At 38.0% G+C, this 21,077-nt stretch overlaps 1 protein-coding gene across 4 annotated transcripts in view; it reads right to left on the bottom strand.

Annotated features, from left to right (window-relative positions):
- The window catches only part of UBR3 (ubiquitin protein ligase E3 component n-recognin 3), a 212,564-nt gene that overhangs the window by 76,226 nt on the left and 115,261 nt on the right, over window positions 1-21,077 (bottom strand). For all 4 annotated transcript variants that reach the window (XM_037912164.2, XM_037912165.2, XM_037912166.2 and 1 more), the window contains 2 exons: window positions 2,885-3,034; window positions 2,210-2,343 (listed from right to left, as the gene is read on the bottom strand). In XM_037912164.2, the coding sequence (XP_037768092.1) occupies window positions 2,210-2,343; window positions 2,885-3,034 (284 nt within the window). The remainder of the gene's footprint in view (window positions 1-2,209; window positions 2,344-2,884; window positions 3,035-21,077) is intronic.

Genomic DNA, 21,077 nt, shown 5'->3' with positions numbered 1-21,077 from the left:
TTTTTCCCTGACTGAGCAAATACACCAAATTTCAGCCAAAAAAGGTAAAACTTTAAGAAAAAAATTAAAATGACTTTCTTTTGCACTATTTAGTACATGGCTTTTGAAACAGTGTTTATGTTTTTCTTCCAGTGGAAGAGTATGGATCCTATTTTGTATCTTACAAACAATTTTCACAAATAAGTAAAATCATCCTTCCATCTCCTGAAACCTTCTGCAGTGCTTGTCATTACGGGAAGGACACCTACTGCTGAGGGCACAGCCGATCAACAAAAGGATTTCCTATTGCTTAGCTCAGCGGAACAGGCCACTCAAGACACTAACAGATGTTTCTGTTTTTATGCCAATAAGAAATTTAAGGATTTGTTCTTTCATGCAGAGACATTTTTAGCACAGTAGTGATCTAGAAACTTGAAACCAGAAACAACTAATCCAACTAATGTCTGAATTGGAAACAGAGTTTTTTAGAGCAGAAAGTATTAAGCCACTGAGTCATTATAGTATCTTTTAGATTATTTTACAAACACTCAATGTAGCCTCACAGGAAGGAAGAAATCTGATTGATCATGAAGTTACACTTCCATAAGGTCAAGTTTAAATAAAATACACTTTTAATGAAATCCCCTGATATTTGTATCATGAGAAAAGCATAGAGATTAAGTTTATATACATTTTTTACAAACACTTCACTGGGGAATAACTGTCCACTAGCAGTTTGAAAAACTGCCAGACTAAGACCGACAGTTATATTAACCAAGTTTTGGTTTGTTAACAGGTCTCCTTCTGAGCTTGACAAAAGCAATATATTATTAATTGCAACAGGTCAAAGTAAGCGCATTACTGTCATTCTTTGGTGGGTATCTATAGCACAAGTATATTATGCTAGGGTTGACAAAATAGCATCATGAAATGAAAGGTAACATCTAAATGATATAATGCCAAAAAATTAAAATCAATCTATGGATACTTTTAGTAGAAGATCTGTTTGTTCAGGAAAGTTTTCCTGACGGATTTAAACACCTATATCAAAACAAATCGAAAATTCAAAGCAGACTACTAACCTTCTACTGCATACAAATCAGACAAGCTGCCAGAAGTTGGCTGATTTCAGTTTTCTGTTTAGAAACTGAATGTGTTAGGAGCACATCATGGGGCTGCCACAAGTCACATTAGAGTTAAGATGGCAGCGACTTTTCTGTTTAAAACCAGAGTTTCAGTGTTCTGAGCTTCACGTGTCTAGTTAGATCAGTTTGAAAACTGGTATGCCAGCAGAGGGCCCAGGGTAGCATTTGTGCTGCAGATCTGGGGCCATTTGATCCCAGGATTCGGAGATGCAACCCTCTCCCCAGCAAATGATCTTTTTTTAAAATTTTCACTCTTTTACAATAATTGTTTGTACAGCGACAAGGATAAAACTATAGGCTGTCTCTACATAAGTTATCACTGGGCTAGCCCTGCGGAGATATAGTGTTCAGTACCAAGAACCAGCTCCAAAACCTAACAATTAATAAGTTATTAGACATTGGTTTTGGTTTTATGAGGTGGTGAACTGGGCTGCTGGGAGCAAAGCACAGAATGTCACAGCAACTGTGTGCAGAACCCAGGCTGAAGCTGCGACACAGAGAAAGCATACCCAGTCATCTGGGGAAAGTGCAGTTGGCTGGCCATCAGAGAACCATGAGTTCAAGTCTCTTCTTGTTTTGATCCCTGTTAATATTTCAGTGTACTCCTATTAACCAGGCGTTATATCTTTACCCTCGGTAGACAACTATCATTCTTTCATTCTGCAGAAAAAATAACTGGGGAGGATGAAAAAGGTCACTTCTACCAGAACTGGAAATAGAATTGAGATCTCTATTATGGCAAACCAAGTCTCATTCCCCTAGCCACACTATCTTTTGAAATGACATCCACTATTCCAGTATTGCAATGATATTGTATGAAAATTTTAGCTTGCAGAGCTTCCACTGACCTATGCAGAATAACCTGCACAAGGAGAATTAGGCCCTAAATTTAAAAACCAAGGAGCTTATCAAATTTAAATACTTTACACCATTCTTATTTCAATTAAATTTTTCAGATGCAGAAATAAAGTCAGGAAAACCAATTCTAAATACACTGAGCACAATTATTATACAACTGGTAATTCAATTCATGTTTTTACACAGCACTTTTAGAGATGATAGTACTGCCCTGTATCAATACTTACATCTTTAAAGTACCGCTGTAATGTTGTAAGCCTAACATCATGTACTGCTGCACATGTATCCGAAGGGTATATTTGCTCCTCTTCACTGGTAGGTAATTTCTTTGGCTCAGTGCTATTGCGACATTGCCCTAAAACTATACATAGAAAAAAGATGAGCAAGAGTAAAATGGACAATGATATATGCCCAATGAAAAAAGATTAATTGAAAATTACCCCAGGAAACTGTAGATAAAACCATATTTGTCAGATAAAAAGTTTTGTTTCTGTTGCTAACAGAAATCGTAGGGAAAAATTAAAGAAAAACTACATTGTGAAAATAATGCCTTTTGCTCTATGCTCTGATGGAATAGGTACATACTGCTAGTTTTTACATTTTTCCTTTAATACCAGGTTCCTATGCTCCCATCAGGAGGTTTTCCTTTGGGATTATTCAAGAGGATTTGGAGGATCGGGAGAGTGAACAGGACGAGCCTCCTTCTCATCTCCAGCCCCACAGAAGCGGCTATGTGTTTAGCTCTTTAAACCTACAGATCTGCATGATGCAAGGACCATCCATATGGAAGCATGTCTCCCTCATCCCCTTGCCCAGGCTCCATGGGGCACCTTAACAACATAGGGTTTATGTTGTCAAGGACTCCTGGAACACTGGCTCTTCCAATAATCCCCTTTTCATACCTGAAGAGGCTTGTAAAAGCACAACTAGTCCTGTAGGTCGATCTTCAGTGGAAGGGCCACTCTGTCCACAAATAACACAATCATACACAGCCTCAGAAACATGCTGTTCTGATGTGGCTATCTCCATAGCAATATCAGCATCTGGCGATTCTAAGAAAAACAGACAAGTTATGGAATAATTAGGATGCAACAAACATCTTGCATATGGATCCAGATAAAATGTCATTAATCCTATTCCCAGACAGGAATCATCAAAAAACACAGACGACTACTTACAACTAACCCTGATACTTCAAGTAGAATGGGTGCACATGCAGACTGTGCACTAGAGCCAAAACACTGTAGAAAAGCAAAGAATACTCCCTCACAGAACTGAAGTTTCACTTCAGACTTATAAAGAAGCCTTAGCTCTGAGATGCCGGTTTCTTCCACCTACTTAGATTCTACATAAAAAATTCTGAAGAGCAGCGATGAAGGGTGATGAGTGTGTATCCATATCCATTGAAATCAGTTACTGGTAAGTAACCTCTTCTATCTCTAATTAGTGTCAGAATAAATTCAGAAGATCGTGGGAAATCAGCAATAAAAACACTTTAAGGAGGCGGAGCAGAGGAGAACTAGTTAAATAAAGGTATCAGGACTGATCTGTGAAGTGTTTGTACGTGCGTGAATGCACCTCCAGGTAGCAGCCTGGCATATCTCAGGGATGCACACATACCCAAGAAGAGCTGCAGAAATTGCTTTAGAGTCAGTGGGCACTGATAAACCTGCAAGGGCATAACTGGTTTGTATAAAAGTTTGACGTTCCCCCAGATTGTCTTCATACATCACAAACAAATAGGTAGTTTAGAAAATATTTAAGCTTTTATCAAGATAATTTGGGGCCTTTTAACATCTAAGCTGTTCAATGTGGCTTTCTCCAGTAACAAATGTAATTTAAGGGGAAATACATGTAAATATAGGTTCAGATGGAATGTAGAGAAGACCAAATGTAAAAATATGGAGGTGCAGTCATAAAACCATTTGCTGCTATGCAACACTATGTAAAGAGTGACAGACATCAGGATCTGGATTTCACAGACTCTCTTAGTGGATATTATTGCTTTTCGGGATATAAATCAAAACATTTAAAACTTACGTGCCTAATTTTAGGCACCTATATAAAAGCCTGATTTTCAAAGATGTTCAGCACACGCAATTCCCACTGTGGGATTTGCAGGTGCTCAGCACTTCTGAAAGTCAGGCCACTTATTTAGATGCCTAAATATGAAATTAGGAGTCTACTATACCTCCAAGCTCCTAGGTTTGAAAATCTTGCCTGGAGTTTTTATTGATATAGACAGTGAAATCTCTCCTAGTGACTTGTTATCAATTTATTAACTAAATACAAGTGGAGTTTCACACACACGTAGAAAAGTATGGCCATTATTTTTTTTTTTTAAAAGGAACCTTTTGACTGTCAGAAGTCTGGACAAAAAAAATCCTTGGACAGGAATATGATTCATTGATATGTCTAATAGATTAAATCTGACTAGGCTTAAGGCCAAAACCAGAGAGCCAAAATCTGTCAGAGGCTCTCAGTGTCTCCTCTAAATAGGAGGACTAAAAATAGAACTGATAATCCTTACTGGCTTAAAAGTGAAGATTGAGTATCTCCCAGGCAGGCGACCCTATACCAGTTGCTTCAGGGTGTTTGTGATCCACATCTTGCCCTTACAAGATGGGCACAGTTGAAACACAGAGTTTTTTTCTGTTTTGTTTTTAACTGGACTCGGCCATGGGAGATGGATTTACAGAGGGGGAGAGATCTTCACACCTGCTCCAGCCCCTTTACGCAAGCTAAAAGGGCCAGAGCAGCATAAAGGGGGCCAAAAAGCCCTGGCTGCAGCTGGCACAGACACTGCTTATGACAGCTATAAGGCTGCCTTATATGGACACCATTTCAAGCTGGGAGCAGGAGGCGCATGTTCAGGGCAGGGCAGGATCACGCAGAGCAGTGGAGATTCCATGCAGCGCTACTGCCCATCAGGCAGCTCCCAGGGCTATCTAAGGTCAGCTGAAAGTTTCTTGAGGTCCCAAAGCAGCCCATTATTGGGAGGGCACAAAGCTGACGTAAAGCCACTTTAGCCAGTCCCTGGGCAGCTAGTTTTGTACTGCACCTCTTAGATGTGCAGCACTGAATCTCACACAGGGACTCTAAATGAAAGCAAAGACCAACTGGACCTGATGACATCAACAGGACTGAGACAACAACGCACCTCCAACTCCAACATTTCAGTAAATTAACAACGCTAACTCTATACAAACGAGAGCTGGAGTTTTGAAATTGGAAAATAAAAACAGCCAAACGTAATAGCAGGAGAAGCAGAGAGAATTCTGAACTCATTTCTCCATAGACTGGAAAGGGGGGAAAAATAAAAGAGAGAGGTCTTGAGAAAACAGCATCTTAACATCTTGCACTGAACATTTACTACTGCACAGAACCATGAATGCTGCTTCAATAGTCATTAATCTTCTAGAGGATTCAAACTTCAATGTAAAGGGCTCACATGCACCCAGAAGAGCAAACTTGTACTGACACTATTTGAAGGACAGCATGAAATTCTTCCTTAAACGGAACAAGTTTGCAAAAACATGGCTATGAATTGTTTCAAAAATCTTTAAAGCTAAAACTAACCTGGACTTTAATCTTCCTTACTGAAATATGGAATTGCTGATCTAGTCATTGTACAACAAAATTTTTTAAGTCATGAGGAAGAAAGCATTTTTACAGAGAGTGTTGATGAGATTTTCAATAAGCCAAAACCTGGCTGCCTCTTTGGTTTTCCTTGTATATCTCTGGAACTCAAATGGAGGCCTGATGATTATTCTAACCTTCCTCCCCTCTCCCTCAGTAACGTCAAGTCCTTTCGCTGATCACAGATTGAAGAGAGCTATTTTCAGAGTTTAACAATATTCTCAGTGGCCTACTGAGTACAGTGGATCTGTGTAACAGAAGGTGAAACAAGCATATCTGCAAAAATTACAAGCTACATTTTTCAACAGATACTGCTTAAAAACAGAAATATTTATTATTTAAAAGTGCTCCAAGGACAGTGAACTATCCACCATCAAGCAATAAACAAAAACAAAACTGTCTTTTTGCATTCTAAGTATTAGTGCAGGCCACTCAACTGAAATGTCTGAAGTATGACAGTGGTCACGAATAGTGTCTATTATAGTAAAGGTTGCAAGACAGTTTTCACCATAACTCTGTTTTCACTTGCTCGTAACTTTCTCATGAAATTCAGATTTGGACTGCATTTTCCATGCTTAGTCTCTTCCCACAGATGATGGTGGATGTCTGAAGTCATTTTTGAGTTATGGAAAGTAAAACAAAAACAAAACACAACACACTTTTGCATTGTAAAAGAAAAGTTAACCATTCAGCAAAAACAGCCGAATATGAAGTTGACAGTTGGCATCTAAAAAGTCCTTACTGAAGAAGCTTTTGCTTGGAGTAAGGTTTAAAAACATGGTTTTAATATAAGTATTTATAAACGTTTAAAAATAGCATACTGATCCTGCTTTCATACAGTATTCTAATCTATAAAGTTTCTTGGGTTCCTACACCATGCTCAATGCTATAGTATCTGAGCCTTCCAGTAGCGTAACTAACATCTGTCACATGTCACATTCTCTCATTTTCTTGCCAGTAGAAGGAAACACGTGCAGTGCAGCGTTTTTTCTTTTCTTTTACTTTTTCAAAATATATTATAATGTACACACACAACACACACATTTACATATTTCTATGTTTGTTAGAGAAATCAAGGTCATAGAAGAGTGCCTGGCACTTAGAGTAGAAGGCAGTGGTGGTTATGGTGTGATGGTTATAAGTTCCTGTGGTCAACTTGATGGTAATGGTATGGTCGCACGGATAAAGAATAGGCAGAGGTGTGTGTCATCTGCATACTGCTGGCATGTTAGTCCGTGTCAGTCCCTTTAGTGGATGCATGCAGATGTTGAGAGGACTGGAGAGAGAATCAGTCCCTGTGGGACTCCATAAGTCAGAGGCCCAGTTGTGAAGGTGTAATTTCCCATCACTGCTCATTGGGTGCATCCCTCCAAGAAGCACTCAAACTATTTTAGCCCAGGACCAGTCTCCTCTCTCAGGTGAGAAAATTCACAACATGTAAATACAGAATGCAAGTGAAGTTTACATATCTTGCTTTAGGCACACATATTTAGAAATATCAGTATTTAGAATAGGATTGCTTAGAAGCGTAAACAGCAATAAAACCATTTTCATTAAGGCGGCTTTCTAACAGCACTAAAATCAATACAAGTTACAGGATGGAAAAAACCATCATTTCCAAAATATTACTTTAATAGGTATTCATTCCACAATCATTCATTTTAATGTTAAATGAAAATGATAACCTTCAATATTTATATTCTTGAACACAGCAGTTCCACCTGAGGTGTTTATATTAATTTGGCTGTACCATTTCTTTAGCAGCAAAATAATGATAAAAATTATATTTAGTCTAGTCACATAATGTAATCATTGAAATCATTCTTATAATTATCAAACGACCTTTCTGTTCATTTGTAAATTATGCCCCCAGTTCTATTGATTTCCAGGATGGTTTTCTTCCCTTCTTCATCTTTTTGATGGATGTATCATGAAAGTTTCTGAAGTACAAAAGGAAGGCTCATGATTCCTGTATTCTGAAATGACTCTGTATTACTTTTTACTTAAACTTAAATATCTGAATTTCCTTGCTGAAAATCTATGAATTTCCATAGACTACAGACTTGGAAGTTATTGCGAAGATTATAGATTTGTTTAGATCACGAACAGATATAATAATATTCAGTATCTGGTTATTTGTTTCTTTAAAAGGGACTCTCTCAGAGTGAAGACTGTGTGAAGTATGCAATAATATTTACTTCATACAACAGACGGACCTTCTTGACACGATTTGGGATATCACACAAACGGTTATCAGCGAACATAGAGGTAACCACTTTCCTCCAGGAAAGCTGAGGATATGATAATCCTCCCAACAGCAGTTGTATTTTAGAACTTTGCTAGAGGAAGAGGTGAAAATAGCACATCCGTAAGTGAAATCACAACACTGTCAGTCACCAAGCACCACCCTGAGAAACAGAATAGCACATTCAGAACTGGTGTTTATTGTCATAATACCCAGTACACCAATTCATAAGTCAGATATTTATCAAATGTCCATAAAGAGTGTGGTGTGAAAGTAGCTCACTTCCCATTTATCTCTAATTTATACAAAAAATAGTATAAACATTTCCAACTCTAAATGCAGCTTAAAACACCTACTGTATAAAAATAAATCATCAATTGTCACAAAAGGAAGATATTTTAAGTTGTTGGGAGCTAAAATTACAATGGGAAAGGAGACCACAATATGCTGATTATTAATTTGTATGTGCACTTAATGAATATCATTGCAATATGATTTTTCCATATATTAGCAGAAAGCTAAATCACTTTATGAAAAACAGTTTCCCTGCTATCCTTATTAGCCTATGGTTATTAAAATTGTGCAAACATTTATCACCATCTAGTGGCAGCCTGATGAAATGAAAAGCAAACTATATAAATTTCAAATATTTTTCCCCCCACTCTGAAATTCAAAGTACTCCATTATACATTAGCTATCAGAGAAAGTGTGTGTGACATCTGTTATCATAAGGGGGAAACAGCAACACTAAAGTTATTTTTAATTTTCAATATTTTCAGTGCCACTCTAAACAATGGCTGACTGGCCAGGGCTTTGGGGTTATTTTAGATTCTTTTTGTTGTCATTGTTTTACAATATCCCTCATCTCTTAAAGCCAGAGGTGTGTGGAAAGGAAATAAGCGAAGTGTTCCTGCTTTCTCAATACTGTCAGCTTTAAAAAAAATATCACTTTCAATACAGCACATACTGGCACATCCCAGATGTAACCTATATTGTTCACAACTCTTGTATAATGTGTGCTACCAACCTCTGTGTTAGTTTGGTGTAAGCAGGTTTTTTGCCTTTTCAGCTAACACTTTTCAAGACACTTATTGCATTCTGCTTGTCAGTCATGATGACGGATGCAATTTCGATTGCCCCAGTTTCTGAGAAATGGTCAGCCTTGTCTCTTCATTTTTAACTCTTCCAGTGAATTAAAACCGCATAAGGCTATCTAATATGAGAGCATTTTCGCCTTTTATTACTTCCTTCAAAGTTCTCAATTCCCTAACATGCAATTTTTAATATAAACAGGAAATTAAAATAGTTTAGATTTAGCAGTATTTGTTCAACAATTTTCAGCAATATACTGTAACACAAAAAAAGTTATGCATTTGATTTATTTAGGCTCTGCTTCCCTCCGATTACCACAAAAATCAGCCAGATGAATTAGTGCACAATTTGGATGTCAGGGTTCAGGCAGATTATTGAAAAATATATATATATTTCCACATTGCATGAACATAACAAAAATATTTTACTCCAGGATTCGCTCATTTTACAGTTGCTTGCAGGGACAAGTGTCAACATCTGGTACTTGTATCCACACTATGATAATCTATTTCTCAATAAAATTTGTCTTTAAAAAATGAAAATAAAACTAGCATAAATTTCAAATGTAAAATATAGATATTACTTTAAAAAATTTCAGAGCCACAGCTTCAAGACACGGTGATGTGTGCCAACATTGTTTCTTACTTCTACATTGCATGTGGGGAACAGGATCAAAAACACATTTGCCTGGATTTAAGAATGCAAATGACCAAAAGTAGGCTTACTCCACAAACTTTTAGATGTGATGCAGGGCTCTTTTAGCCACTATTTAAAAAAATAAAATAAAATAAAAAAGAATTAAATACAATGGGGCTACATCTTTGAATCCAGAAGACTACTTACTATTCAAATGAGAAGGCAATTTCCTGACTGACACTGAAGGAAAAACGGGTGAGGATACAAAACCTCAATAGTAATCATTAAACCAAGACAAGATTTTTGTTTAAACAGACAAGACCGTACTTAAGATTGCTGGTTCAGGCTAAATTAATTGTCCCAGTTAGCCTCTGAGCTGAAGTCAAGTTTTCTGCTAAAAAAGCATCATCTATGTAAGCTCCACACACTGTACTTATGGTTTCTGAGACTGCACTGTCCAAGAACAAAATTCACAAATACTGTTCCATTAGCCTAAAACTCCAAAGAATTAACCCAGGTTACACATATTTACATTTGAAGAAAAGAGAAGTGTATTTATTGGTGACACAGTAGTTGCAGGTAATTAAGCATGTCTTTTGCAGTTAACTAACCAGATAAAAGTAATTTTGGGTCTATGCCAGAAGGGCATTTTTTAAAGTATACCATCAACTTCTGGCTTTACAATACTGTTATAAGATGACAGTATAGTAACAAACCTGGGACCACAATCTTAAAATAAACATAGGGAGGAGGAAAGTGTAACTTGTTTGGTAGAAAGGAGGGTTAGAAGAATATTCTGAGGGGGATTAGGAGAACTGAAAGGATTTTGGTAGTTTGGAAGAGCAAATTCAGGCTGTGGCTTATATCACAGAATAGAGTTTTGCAACTGGAAAGAGGATGGGCACAGGGTGCATGACTGGAACAGGATGCTGACGGTGAACTGAAAAGAGCCATATCACTAGCGGTGAAGGAGGTTTAGGATGCCTGGCAATAAGTGGGGTGCATATTCCTATGTTCCTTCTTGTCCCAGCCTTCCCGTTTTCCCACTTCCTCTCTATTGAGCAATCTACCCTCTCACTACCTTAATTCTAATCACATGCTCCCAGCTGAACTTGTGCTGCATCCAGACAACCACGTTTCTCACTCAAGACACTGGAGATCGATAGAGATTCCTCCCCACACCCCTACCGCCAAAACATGTTACTACTATATCTTATGAATGTGCAATAAGGACTGTGGTACTCAAACGGTTCAGAAGTACTTGGATTTCAGTTATCCATTCTGGTCGTTCACTCAGATGCAATAAAATTCAGGGTTTTACGACAGATGGAATTTATATGCAAGTTTAATATTCAGTATACTTTTTGACACCATACCTATTTGTTTTAACGTATAAATAGTGAAAATAATAATGCAGAAATGTCTTGTGTAGTCTGTCATAAGTTATTCATGCCTTGTTAGACATTTATAATTTTTTTTTATATAATATTCAATTGAGTTGACTGGTTTGTCTCTCTAGTATTTAGGTAATTTTATTTTAATTCTACCAGTGATGTTCTCTTTTCCTTCCTATCATTTTTTAGCTGTAGTTGAGGAGTTGAAGATCATTAGTGAATTAGATGGGATCTAGGTAATTCATTCCTTCTTCCATGGAACCACAGTTGTATAACTTCACAAGGCTTATATTGTAAGGTGAGCAATGGTTTGGTTATTTCCTTTTAGTAGTAGCTACTCCTGTTGAAGTGAGTTGATGAACTGTATGTTCACTGACTATATTTTGTTTAAAAAGTTTTAAGTAGTTATTTATTTGGAGTTTTTGTTGAAGTGCTGTGCCTCCTTACCCAAATCCTTTATACTAGTCAATGACTGTAAAGTGCTGTAAAGAAGAAATATATAGAGAATCTTAGCTTTGAATAATTTTAAAAATATGTGAACTGACATTTTCTAGCTTCTAGGATGGTATTAAAACAATGTTGGCTACATAAAAAGCAAGTGTCTAGGTACTTTTAAATCTGAAAATTATTCTTTATATTCAACATCATTTTCTTTGGGTGCCTGTAATATATTAAGCATAAAATATCTCCTATTACCATCAACAAGACTTCATTGAAACAAGGTAAGCTGTACCAAATTAACTGAAATACATTTCCAAGGACAGAAAGTAAGTGAGCTGTAGCTCACGAAAGCTTATGCTCAAATAAATTGGTTAGTCTCTAAGGTGCCACAAGTACTCCTTTTAATTTAACTCTGAAGCCATTGTTTGTTTCTCATATAGCAAACTGCATTGTTAACCCAATAGTGAAAACATTTGCTACAGGGTTTGAATCATTCACCAACTAGAATGGCACTGACTGCACATATCAAGAAGATAATATGGTTAGTTTGTAGGCTAGGGGCAATTTGCTCTTTCTGAGCAACGGAAATTTTTGCAAGCCGTTTGCAAAGAGATACTGGTGTCAAGCCCTAAGGCAGTTTACCCTTCCTCCCTTTGAAAAGCACTTTCTAACAACAAGGAAGGAAGGAAAAACAATGATTTAAGGGGGAAAATGCGATTATAAATAATTTGCTTCTCAACTCCAAGCTGTTTAAAGGGGCTTCTTCATCCTATTCTGAATATGAAAAAATATATTTATGTTCTAACCAGACAAAAATAAAAATATTCCTCCCACAGGACAAAGAAATCTTGTCTTGAATTCTGTATGTATAGGCAAGACAGCATTGTTCTCTGTAGCATTCCAGTGCTGAATTCTATGGCAAACTGGACATTTTGCAGTAGCTTCAAGTAAATTTAAAAAACCCAAGTACTTTATATTCAATACAACAAATAAATACAAGCTAAAGATAGGACAAAGAAGAACAAATAAGGAGAGCACGGAGAAAAGAAGAAATAAAACCTTAGGTGCTCACCAAATTTCACCTCTGATCATAACTAGTCATAAATTCTTTAGGGAAGGAGTCTGTAACATGAAACATCTAACACACCCTTGTAGTTTATTAATAAAATTAAGTTACATATTCCTTGGTTTATTTTTATATTCAAGTGCTAGGGTACACCTCCATGTTTTCAGTTTGCATCAGCTTTTTTTTTTTTTTTTTAAACATATACGCACTGTAGTAGTTGCTGATGAAAAGCTGGAGGTCTTGGCAGCTGTGAAGGTGACATTTAAGGATATTAACACCCAGGAGGGAAATTGTGTGAAGCAGGAACCAACCAAAAGGTGATTGTGCTTTTGGCAATTGACAAGAAATGCATCTCACCCCTGCTCTCCTTCTAGTGCAAGGTCAGAGATGATATTTTTGTTTATGCTTGATCGCGCAGTTCCCTAGGCCAGCAACCTTTGACAAGAACTTACTGCCTCCACTGCAACCAACAGTCATGGATAAGCATATTAGCTAGATGGTTTTGCTAAAATGAAGTAGCTAAAAATGGTTGATTAAACTGAACAGTGCAAACATCTCAGAGCATTTGGATTCAGGCTCTCTGCAGCCTCAGGCAGACAACACAGCAGCAGTTTACATTTGGTTCACATTTGGAAATGTAAATGTCTAGAAATGTAATTAAGGGCAAAAGATTCTTTTAGAGGCAGTTTAGGTTATAGATTCTAAGACAAATTCCAGGACTGCAGCATCATGGACCTGTGTACAGATCAATTGCACAGAATTCTAAAATCCAGTCCTGGTAATTAAAAAGGTTAGCCTTTAATCATATTATTTTAATATAGCCCCAGCCATATGTTTTCTGTTGTCACGGTAAAGTTTTTCAATTTGTGGAAAGGATGAAAACGGCTCTCTTGTCAGAATGTAATTCAGAATGGAAAAAAAATCAATGTTTTTAAAATCTCATAATAAAATGGCATCAGGAACTTCTGTGTTTTGACTGATCTAATATAGTCATGATTCTATCCTTGCACACGACTATTTGGGAATCCTTTTGTTTATTGAAGCATGCTATCACTGACACCAAAACATGTAACTTACTGTTCAGTCAAAATGCAGGTTTTCAACACCATCTCAGTACATCTCTTGTTTTTCTTCCCTTCTGTCAACAGTTCTCTGGTAGATGTTTTATTGTTCTCCCTACTCCTTTCAAACTCATTCACTCTGCTCACCTAAAACCTTCCTTCTCCTTGCCCTTGCTTGCAGGCCCTTCTTTTCCAGTTATTTAAACCTTCTTCCCCTGACATTTTTGCCACCTACATCCAACAGGTTTCTCAGCTTCTCCAGTGCTGTTAGGCAAGAGCCACTCCTGGCTGACAGGTGTCACTTCAATAAGAAAGCAGCTGATGCTTAAGACCAGCGGTACTTGGGGTTAGTTTGTTGGAATTTTTTAAGCACCCCTGCACAGAGGCACTACAAAGATGGGGATGTTAGGAAGCCAAGTTGGAGAAAATGAATAAGACAAGGGAGGGAGACAAGGGAAAAAGAAGAGGTTAAGTTATTCTAGCAGAGAAAACAAAAAAATTATCAGCTATTGACAGTTAGGAAAAAGGTATTTTGTATTTTTTTAAATTACCTTAATTTTGAATCTGGAAATATTTCTCTTGGCATAAGAATTATATGGTCTGTTCTGTACTTTCCCTTGCCCCGAAGACCTCACTCACACATTTCTGCTGTCTGGCTCACTCTTGCTATTCTTCCCCAGTTTGAGAGAGAGAGACAGGCAAACACCCCTACCCACACTTCCTGGCTCATCCTACTCATTCTCCAGAGTCCTTTTACTCTCTGCCTACATCCAGTTTGGCTCAAGAGGTATTGCAGGGCCACATCTTTCCTAGCCCTAGAGAAACATCTCAGTGCTTTCTCCTTATGAGACTTTCAGTACTGACTGAGATTCAGTATCCAGCAGATACTGATAACCACATTCGATATTCAAGAAATTCAGAAAGCCTGGAATTATCACATCCCTTTTCTGAATATTGTATATCTCCACACAGTTGAAAAATATTAGTACTGTATATGTATTTCCGGTCAAAACTAACACACACAAACTTGGACACTGTCTATATTATACTCAGTTTAAGGCATCAATCCTCCAAAGACTTATACGCATGCTTAACTTTGATGGGGTTCCACTGAAATCAAGGAGATTACTCACAAAGAAAGTTAGGCACCTGCTTAAGTCTTTGTAGGAATGGTTCCTAAGTGTATGCCGTCACTAGCAATGTCAACAAGAGCTCTCCCGGCACCGTAAAAAACCCACCCCCATGAGGGGGGTGGCTCCCAGGGCTGGTGCACTGTCTACACTACTACTTTACAGCGCTGAAACTTGCAGCACTCAGGGGGGTGTTTTTTCACACCCCTGAGTGAGAAAGTTTCAGCACTGTAAAGTGGCAGTGTAGACAAAACAGCAGGTGAATAAAACAAAAACAGGAAGAACAAGGTAACAATGAGATGATAATGGTCAGCATGATGATAATGCCCCATCTCAGTCAATCATGTTTTTCTTGCATGATTTCTCTAAGGTCATAAACCTAGTAGTTCTCCAGTCAATCATTCGGAGATTCAGAAAAGAATAAGTAGAAAAGATATAAAATTTCTCAAATAAAATAAAAAATTCTTTAAAAATCAATATTAGGCCTCCCTTAAAAGTCATAACACTTAAAGAGAATATTTTCCTCTTCCTTTGCAGTTCATCCTCAAGATGAGCTGAAAATGTCTATCTTTTCTATACCACACAATTCGTTTGGAATTGCTGGAAACTGTGTCAGGTTTCCTTCATGCCATGGTTTGGGAGTGAAATATCAAAGTGAAATTTCAGTACATTACTTTCTGATGCCAACTTCTCTGCACTTCTAGCTCTGGAAAACATGCCAACCTTATTAAGTCAACATAACAGCTACATAGTTCAGCTTGCACACAAAACTTTTGTCTGTTTTCCTGAAATCTAGTGTCATTTCAACACAGTCTATGCCTAGAAGATAGTCAAAGTACTTCAGAGAGGTGCTAGTGATAGAACCATCCAGCAATACAGTATAGGAGGGCTGCTTTAGAACTATGGGGGATTCTCTGATTATCACCAACTAGAAAGTTCTTGTGATTTTTTTAAAGGGTTCCATCATGTCCTCAGATTTCTGTGTATCCAAAATTATTAAATAAATTGACTATACCCCTGTGTAGCTATAGGAAATAAAGTTAACACTAAATATTACTGAGGGACAAAGAAAGCATTTAAATCTGTGACTGATATCCTCGGTGGTGCAAAGCATCCACTATTCCCATGCATTTCAACGGGAGCTGGGGTTGCTCAGCACCACTCAGGGTTTGGCCCTGTATCAACATAACTGAGTGCCCCAAGCTAACAAAATCCCAACATACACTTCCTCCTAGTACAAACTTTAACCAATTTGATAAACATCTGGTGCTTTATTATAGAATTTAACGGTGCCCTTGCTGACATTATATTTCATTCTGTATTCTCCTGAGTTTAGGTGCATGAGATTCAGAAATCAAAGAGCTAGTTAAAGGTGTCTAAACATGCTAAATACAGTTTACAATGCTAACTGTAGGCAGCATTCCTCCAGCTGAATATTATGTGTCAAGGTGGTCCCCTAGCATCAAAGCATCTATTAACACACTAATATCTTTTGCCCTGACCCAGCATGTGTGCTCTCAGGAGACCAGTAAAAACTAATTTATTTTTCTAACTGGCTTCAGAAGATTGAGTGTTAGGAAATGTGTGTCACCTTGCTTTAAAAATGTGCACTTTTTTCCCTGTGCTAAGGAGCATTGCTTCAAGGACTGAAAGATGTCCTGCTGAGAATCACAGCATATTAGGAAAGAACTGAGTAAGCACTGATAATTCCCATTTGTCAAGAGGCATTGCCATATAAATTTAATTGAGTACTCCAAAGATGATAAAACTATTAAAGGAACACAAGATATTTAACATTCCTAATAAAATAAATGATAAAATTATGTAATATGTCAAGTTCAAGACAAAGGTATATTTGAGACAATAGTTTAGAAGTTTGCCTGGAACAGGGTTTACAAATTCACTTAAGAGTTCATTCAATTATTTACAAGTATCTATACCATTTATTAGAAGACATTATTAATTTGAAGAAGAGGACTTGAGCTTTGCTAATTAGTTTGTAGGACATTAAATATCCCAAATTCTTGTGTGACATGGATGCAACATTGTAACTTTATGACACTGCACTGCTATGGAGTGGCAATGACAAAGCCTAATGTCATCACATGACAACTTTGTTTTAAGAGAAAGTTTTAAAAGTAGCAATTTGGGGGGGGTTAGAAGGCTCAGGAGATTACATCAGACATCATACTGCCAGTTTTACTCTGCAACGTGACTATACAAAGATGGTTGTTTGCAGTGTTGTTGTAGCAATGTTGCTCCCAGGATCTGAAAAAGACAAGGTATGTGAGGTACTCTTTTACTGCACCAAAATCTGTTGCTAAAAGAGACAAGCTTTTGAGCTCCACAGACCTGAAGAAGAGTTCTGTGGAGCTGAAAAGCTTGTCTCTTTCACAAACTGATGTTGGTCCAATAAAAGATATTACCCCATCCACCTTGTCTCTCTCATATAAAAATGACTTTCTTAATCAATAGATCTTCTCCTTGAGTATATTCAGAATTGTATCTGCTTACTTTAGTGACATATATATTATATATATTGCTGTAAATCCTGCAGAATCCATACTATTGTTAAAACAGAGTAAGCTGGACTCTATTCTTTCTTGTGCATGAATACAAATGTTTACTAAGTTTCATTCAATTACATCTAGGCAACCCAAATGGGGATACTGTTGCATAGGTATCAATGGGAGTATAATTAGAAGACAATGAGGAATATAAACGCAACTGAAGGCCTAAATAATACGCAGAACTTCTGTTACTGGTGATTACATACAAGAAAGAGCTCTGAGCTCTCTCAATCAAAACTGAGCTTGCAAGGTTGCAGTTAAAAGATTCATTTGAATTGTAAAATGAGCACATTTAATATTGAAACACAAGCATGGAAAGTCATGCCATTTGTATTAACACAGGAAGCCCTCTGAGGATCAGATTGTGTCTGTGTTTCAGTGTGCAGTGTAGTTGTAGCCATGTTGTTCCCAGGATATTAGATAGACAAGACAGGTGAGGTTTTTAATCTTTTATTGGACGAACTTCTCTTGATGAAAGGGACAAGCTTTCAAGCACTCTGGAAACTGTAAAAGATTTGTGTTTAAAGAGATACCATTCCCTATTCTCTGTCAACCCACATTTACTCTAAAAGAGAATGATCATACTGTAATACAAACAATACAACACATACTGAATGTAGCAATTTCCATTTTCAAATAACCGTACACAAAATCAAATTAATTAATTCTCACATCTCCCCAGTGGAATAAGCGTCCTCATTTTACAGGTGAGGAAACTGAAGCTTAAATGTTAACTACTTCCTAAACCACACCAAGGAAATCAGTGATAGCTGGGGAGGTCTTAGCTCCCTGTAATAGACTCTGACCATGACTAACACTACAAAAACATATTCATAAAATTTAAAACAGACTGGTTGCCAAATAATCCAACTGTGATACTGCTGATAAGCAACACCACAGTACAGATATTTGAGAACATAAAGTATTTTGATTAGGTTTGGTTTTAGTATTAACATATTGTTTTCCAAATAGAACAACACATTCTATAATAGCAATACACTACAGAGTGTTGCTATTTAATAGCATTGCTTCTGTGCGTATGTCTACACAGCAAAAGCCACGCACAGACTAGCCAACTGAATTCAGCTAGTGAACGTAACAACAGCAAGGAATACAGCACAGCACAGCACAGCAGATTTCAGCACGGATAGTAGAAACCTAGCACAAACCCTGGGTACGTCCTCTGCTCACTAACCCACTCTGAAGCCTGTACCATGCTGTCTTTACTGCTACTGTTAGCCACAGTAGCTGGATTCAAGCGAGATCAGGTAGGATAGCCTATGCACAGCTTTTGCTGTATAGACATACCCTGTTGAGTAAACACATGCAGAATTTAGTCTTGCAGCCCACTTTAGACAGATGCCTGACTAGTACTTAAATATTGTATCTTTTTTGTTAAATATTTCTAATAGCTGTTCCTGCAAAGTTTACAGTGATTTGCTGTTAACTAAAGAAGGTTAAAGAAATGTGTTCAGTTTGTTCAACATGCTCTACTTTAACTAGGAATATTCCATTTCAATATTCAATTATTACAAGATGATGGAATGCAAATTTCTTCTGTGTGCATATTTTAATTTAAACCAGAATATAAAAGCTATTTTATGTTGGACAAAACTGCAAATTACATATACCATATTCTCAGTAAATAAACAGACTTGGGGAAATGGCAGAGTAGCCTGGAAGCTGCACAGAAAAAAAAGTAAGCTGCATAATGTTTCTGTTTTTATCTATTAACAAAATGCTTGGAGGTTGGAACTGTATTAAGATGTCACCAAGAAATTTCTGCACTCGTAACAATCATTTTAAAGTGGAGTCCATTAAATTGATGCTATGTACTACTGTGGCATACTAACATCATTAGTAACAAAAACACATTTTCATGCTAAGAAGGGTACTTAAAATTATTCACTAATTAAAGTAGGAAGCAAATACATATTTATTTTAAAAAGTTACTGAACTGTTCTAATTTGCATGCCCAGAAACCTTTTATGCATAGACCTAAGCACAACGACCTAGGTTTGTCTGTATAGATGTTAAAAATTCTATGGAATTTTTCCAAAGAGTTAGATTCACCTACATAATCTTGGTAAAAGCTGCATTCTTACTAACACACATCCTCTCTCATGTACAGTGGGTCTAGCCACCATTCCTGGATTCTGTAACTATTTGGTCATATGATACCTGGATGGGGAGTAGACTGTGCTCAACCAATATTACAGAGGCTGGAAGCAAAGTCAGGCAAGTGATGTCACATATATGCACGCACTCATATGGCCAAGGAGCCCCAGACACACAAGCACAGTCATCACCGGTCTTATGCACTGGCCATTCTCTACTGATTGAGGCAACCGGAACCTGTCCTCTGTCATGAAAATATTTACCAAACTGGAGTCAAGTTGAGCTCCTATGAACTCTGTTGTCTGTGATGGTACAAGAGACAACATCTCATAGCCCTGGTCTACACTGGGGGTGGGAGGGAAGGGGGAGAAATCGATCTAAGTTATGCAACTTCAGCTACGTGAATGTAACGTAGCTGAAGTTGATGTACTTAGATCGACTTACCGTGGTGTCTTCACTGCTGTGAGTCGACTGCTGCCATTCCCCCGTTGACTCAGCCTGTGCCTCTCGCGGCACTGGTACAGGAGTCGACAGGGGAGCACTCAGGGGTCAATTTATCGTGTCTAGACTAGACGTGATAAATCGATCCCCGCTGGATTTATCGTTGCCCACCGATCCGGCGGGTAGTGAAGCCATACCCTTAGTTCACCAGGAGACCGAAGTAGGGAGAAAACATGATCCGGGCTGTTTCAGTCTCTTTGTGAGACCCGCCTCTGATCAGGCACACATCTAGATACAGGTAGACACAGATTCCCTGGTTGCTATTCCCTGTGCCATCAGCATCATGTGCTTTTCCCTGTGACAGGCACTTGGCGAAAACTCTCAATGCCATGGAGAGTGCAAAAGGTAGAACCCTGTTATTTCATTTGGCCCCTAATATGAACCTCAGGTACTTCCTGTGGGCTAGATGACACCTGAACTTATGACAGCATATGAATTTGTTGTCCGGTAGCACCTTAAAGACTAACAGATTTATTTGGGCATAAGCTTTCACAGGTAAAGAACCACTTCTGCCGAAGTCCTCATCCATGTCAGTTTCTTGAGCCATATTTGATACTGCCTCCAGCTTGACTATTGGAACTCCCTTGTACATAGCTTCAACAAGTCTCAGCTTTCCATGCAGGGGTGTAATCAGGAAGGCCAAAGCACAATTGGAGTTGCAGCTAGCAAGGGATGTGAAGGGTAACAAGAAGGGTTTCTACAGCTATGTTAGCCACAAGAAGAATATCAGGGAAAATGTGGGACCTGTATTGAATAGGGAGGCAACCTAGTGACAGATGATATGGAAAAAGCTGAAGTACTAAAGGCTTTTTTTGCCTCGGTCTTCACAGACAAGGTCAGCTCCCACACTGCTGCACTGGGAGCACAGTATGGGGAGGAGGTGAGCAGCCCTCAGTGAGGAAAGAACAGGTTTAGGACTACTTAGAAAAGCTGGACAGGCACAATTCATGGGTCTGGATCTAATGCATCCGAAGGTGCTGAGGAAGTTAGCTGATGTGATTGCAGAGCCATTGGCCATTATCTTTGAAAACTCCTGGTGATCGAGGGAGGTCTCGGATGATTGGAAAAAGGCAAACATAGCGCCCATCTTTTAAAAAGGGAAGAAGGAGAATCCAGGGAACTACAGCCTCACCTCAGTCCCTGGAAAAATCATAGAGCAGGTTCTCAAGGAATCCATTTTGAAGCACTTAGAGGAGAGGAAG

The sequence above is a fragment of the Chelonia mydas genome, chromosome 11, assembly GCF_015237465.2.
Source record: "Chelonia mydas isolate rCheMyd1 chromosome 11, rCheMyd1.pri.v2, whole genome shotgun sequence".
Classification (NCBI taxonomy): Eukaryota; Metazoa; Chordata; order Testudines; family Cheloniidae; genus Chelonia; species Chelonia mydas.
This window is presented reverse-complemented; position numbering and strand designations above follow the sequence as displayed.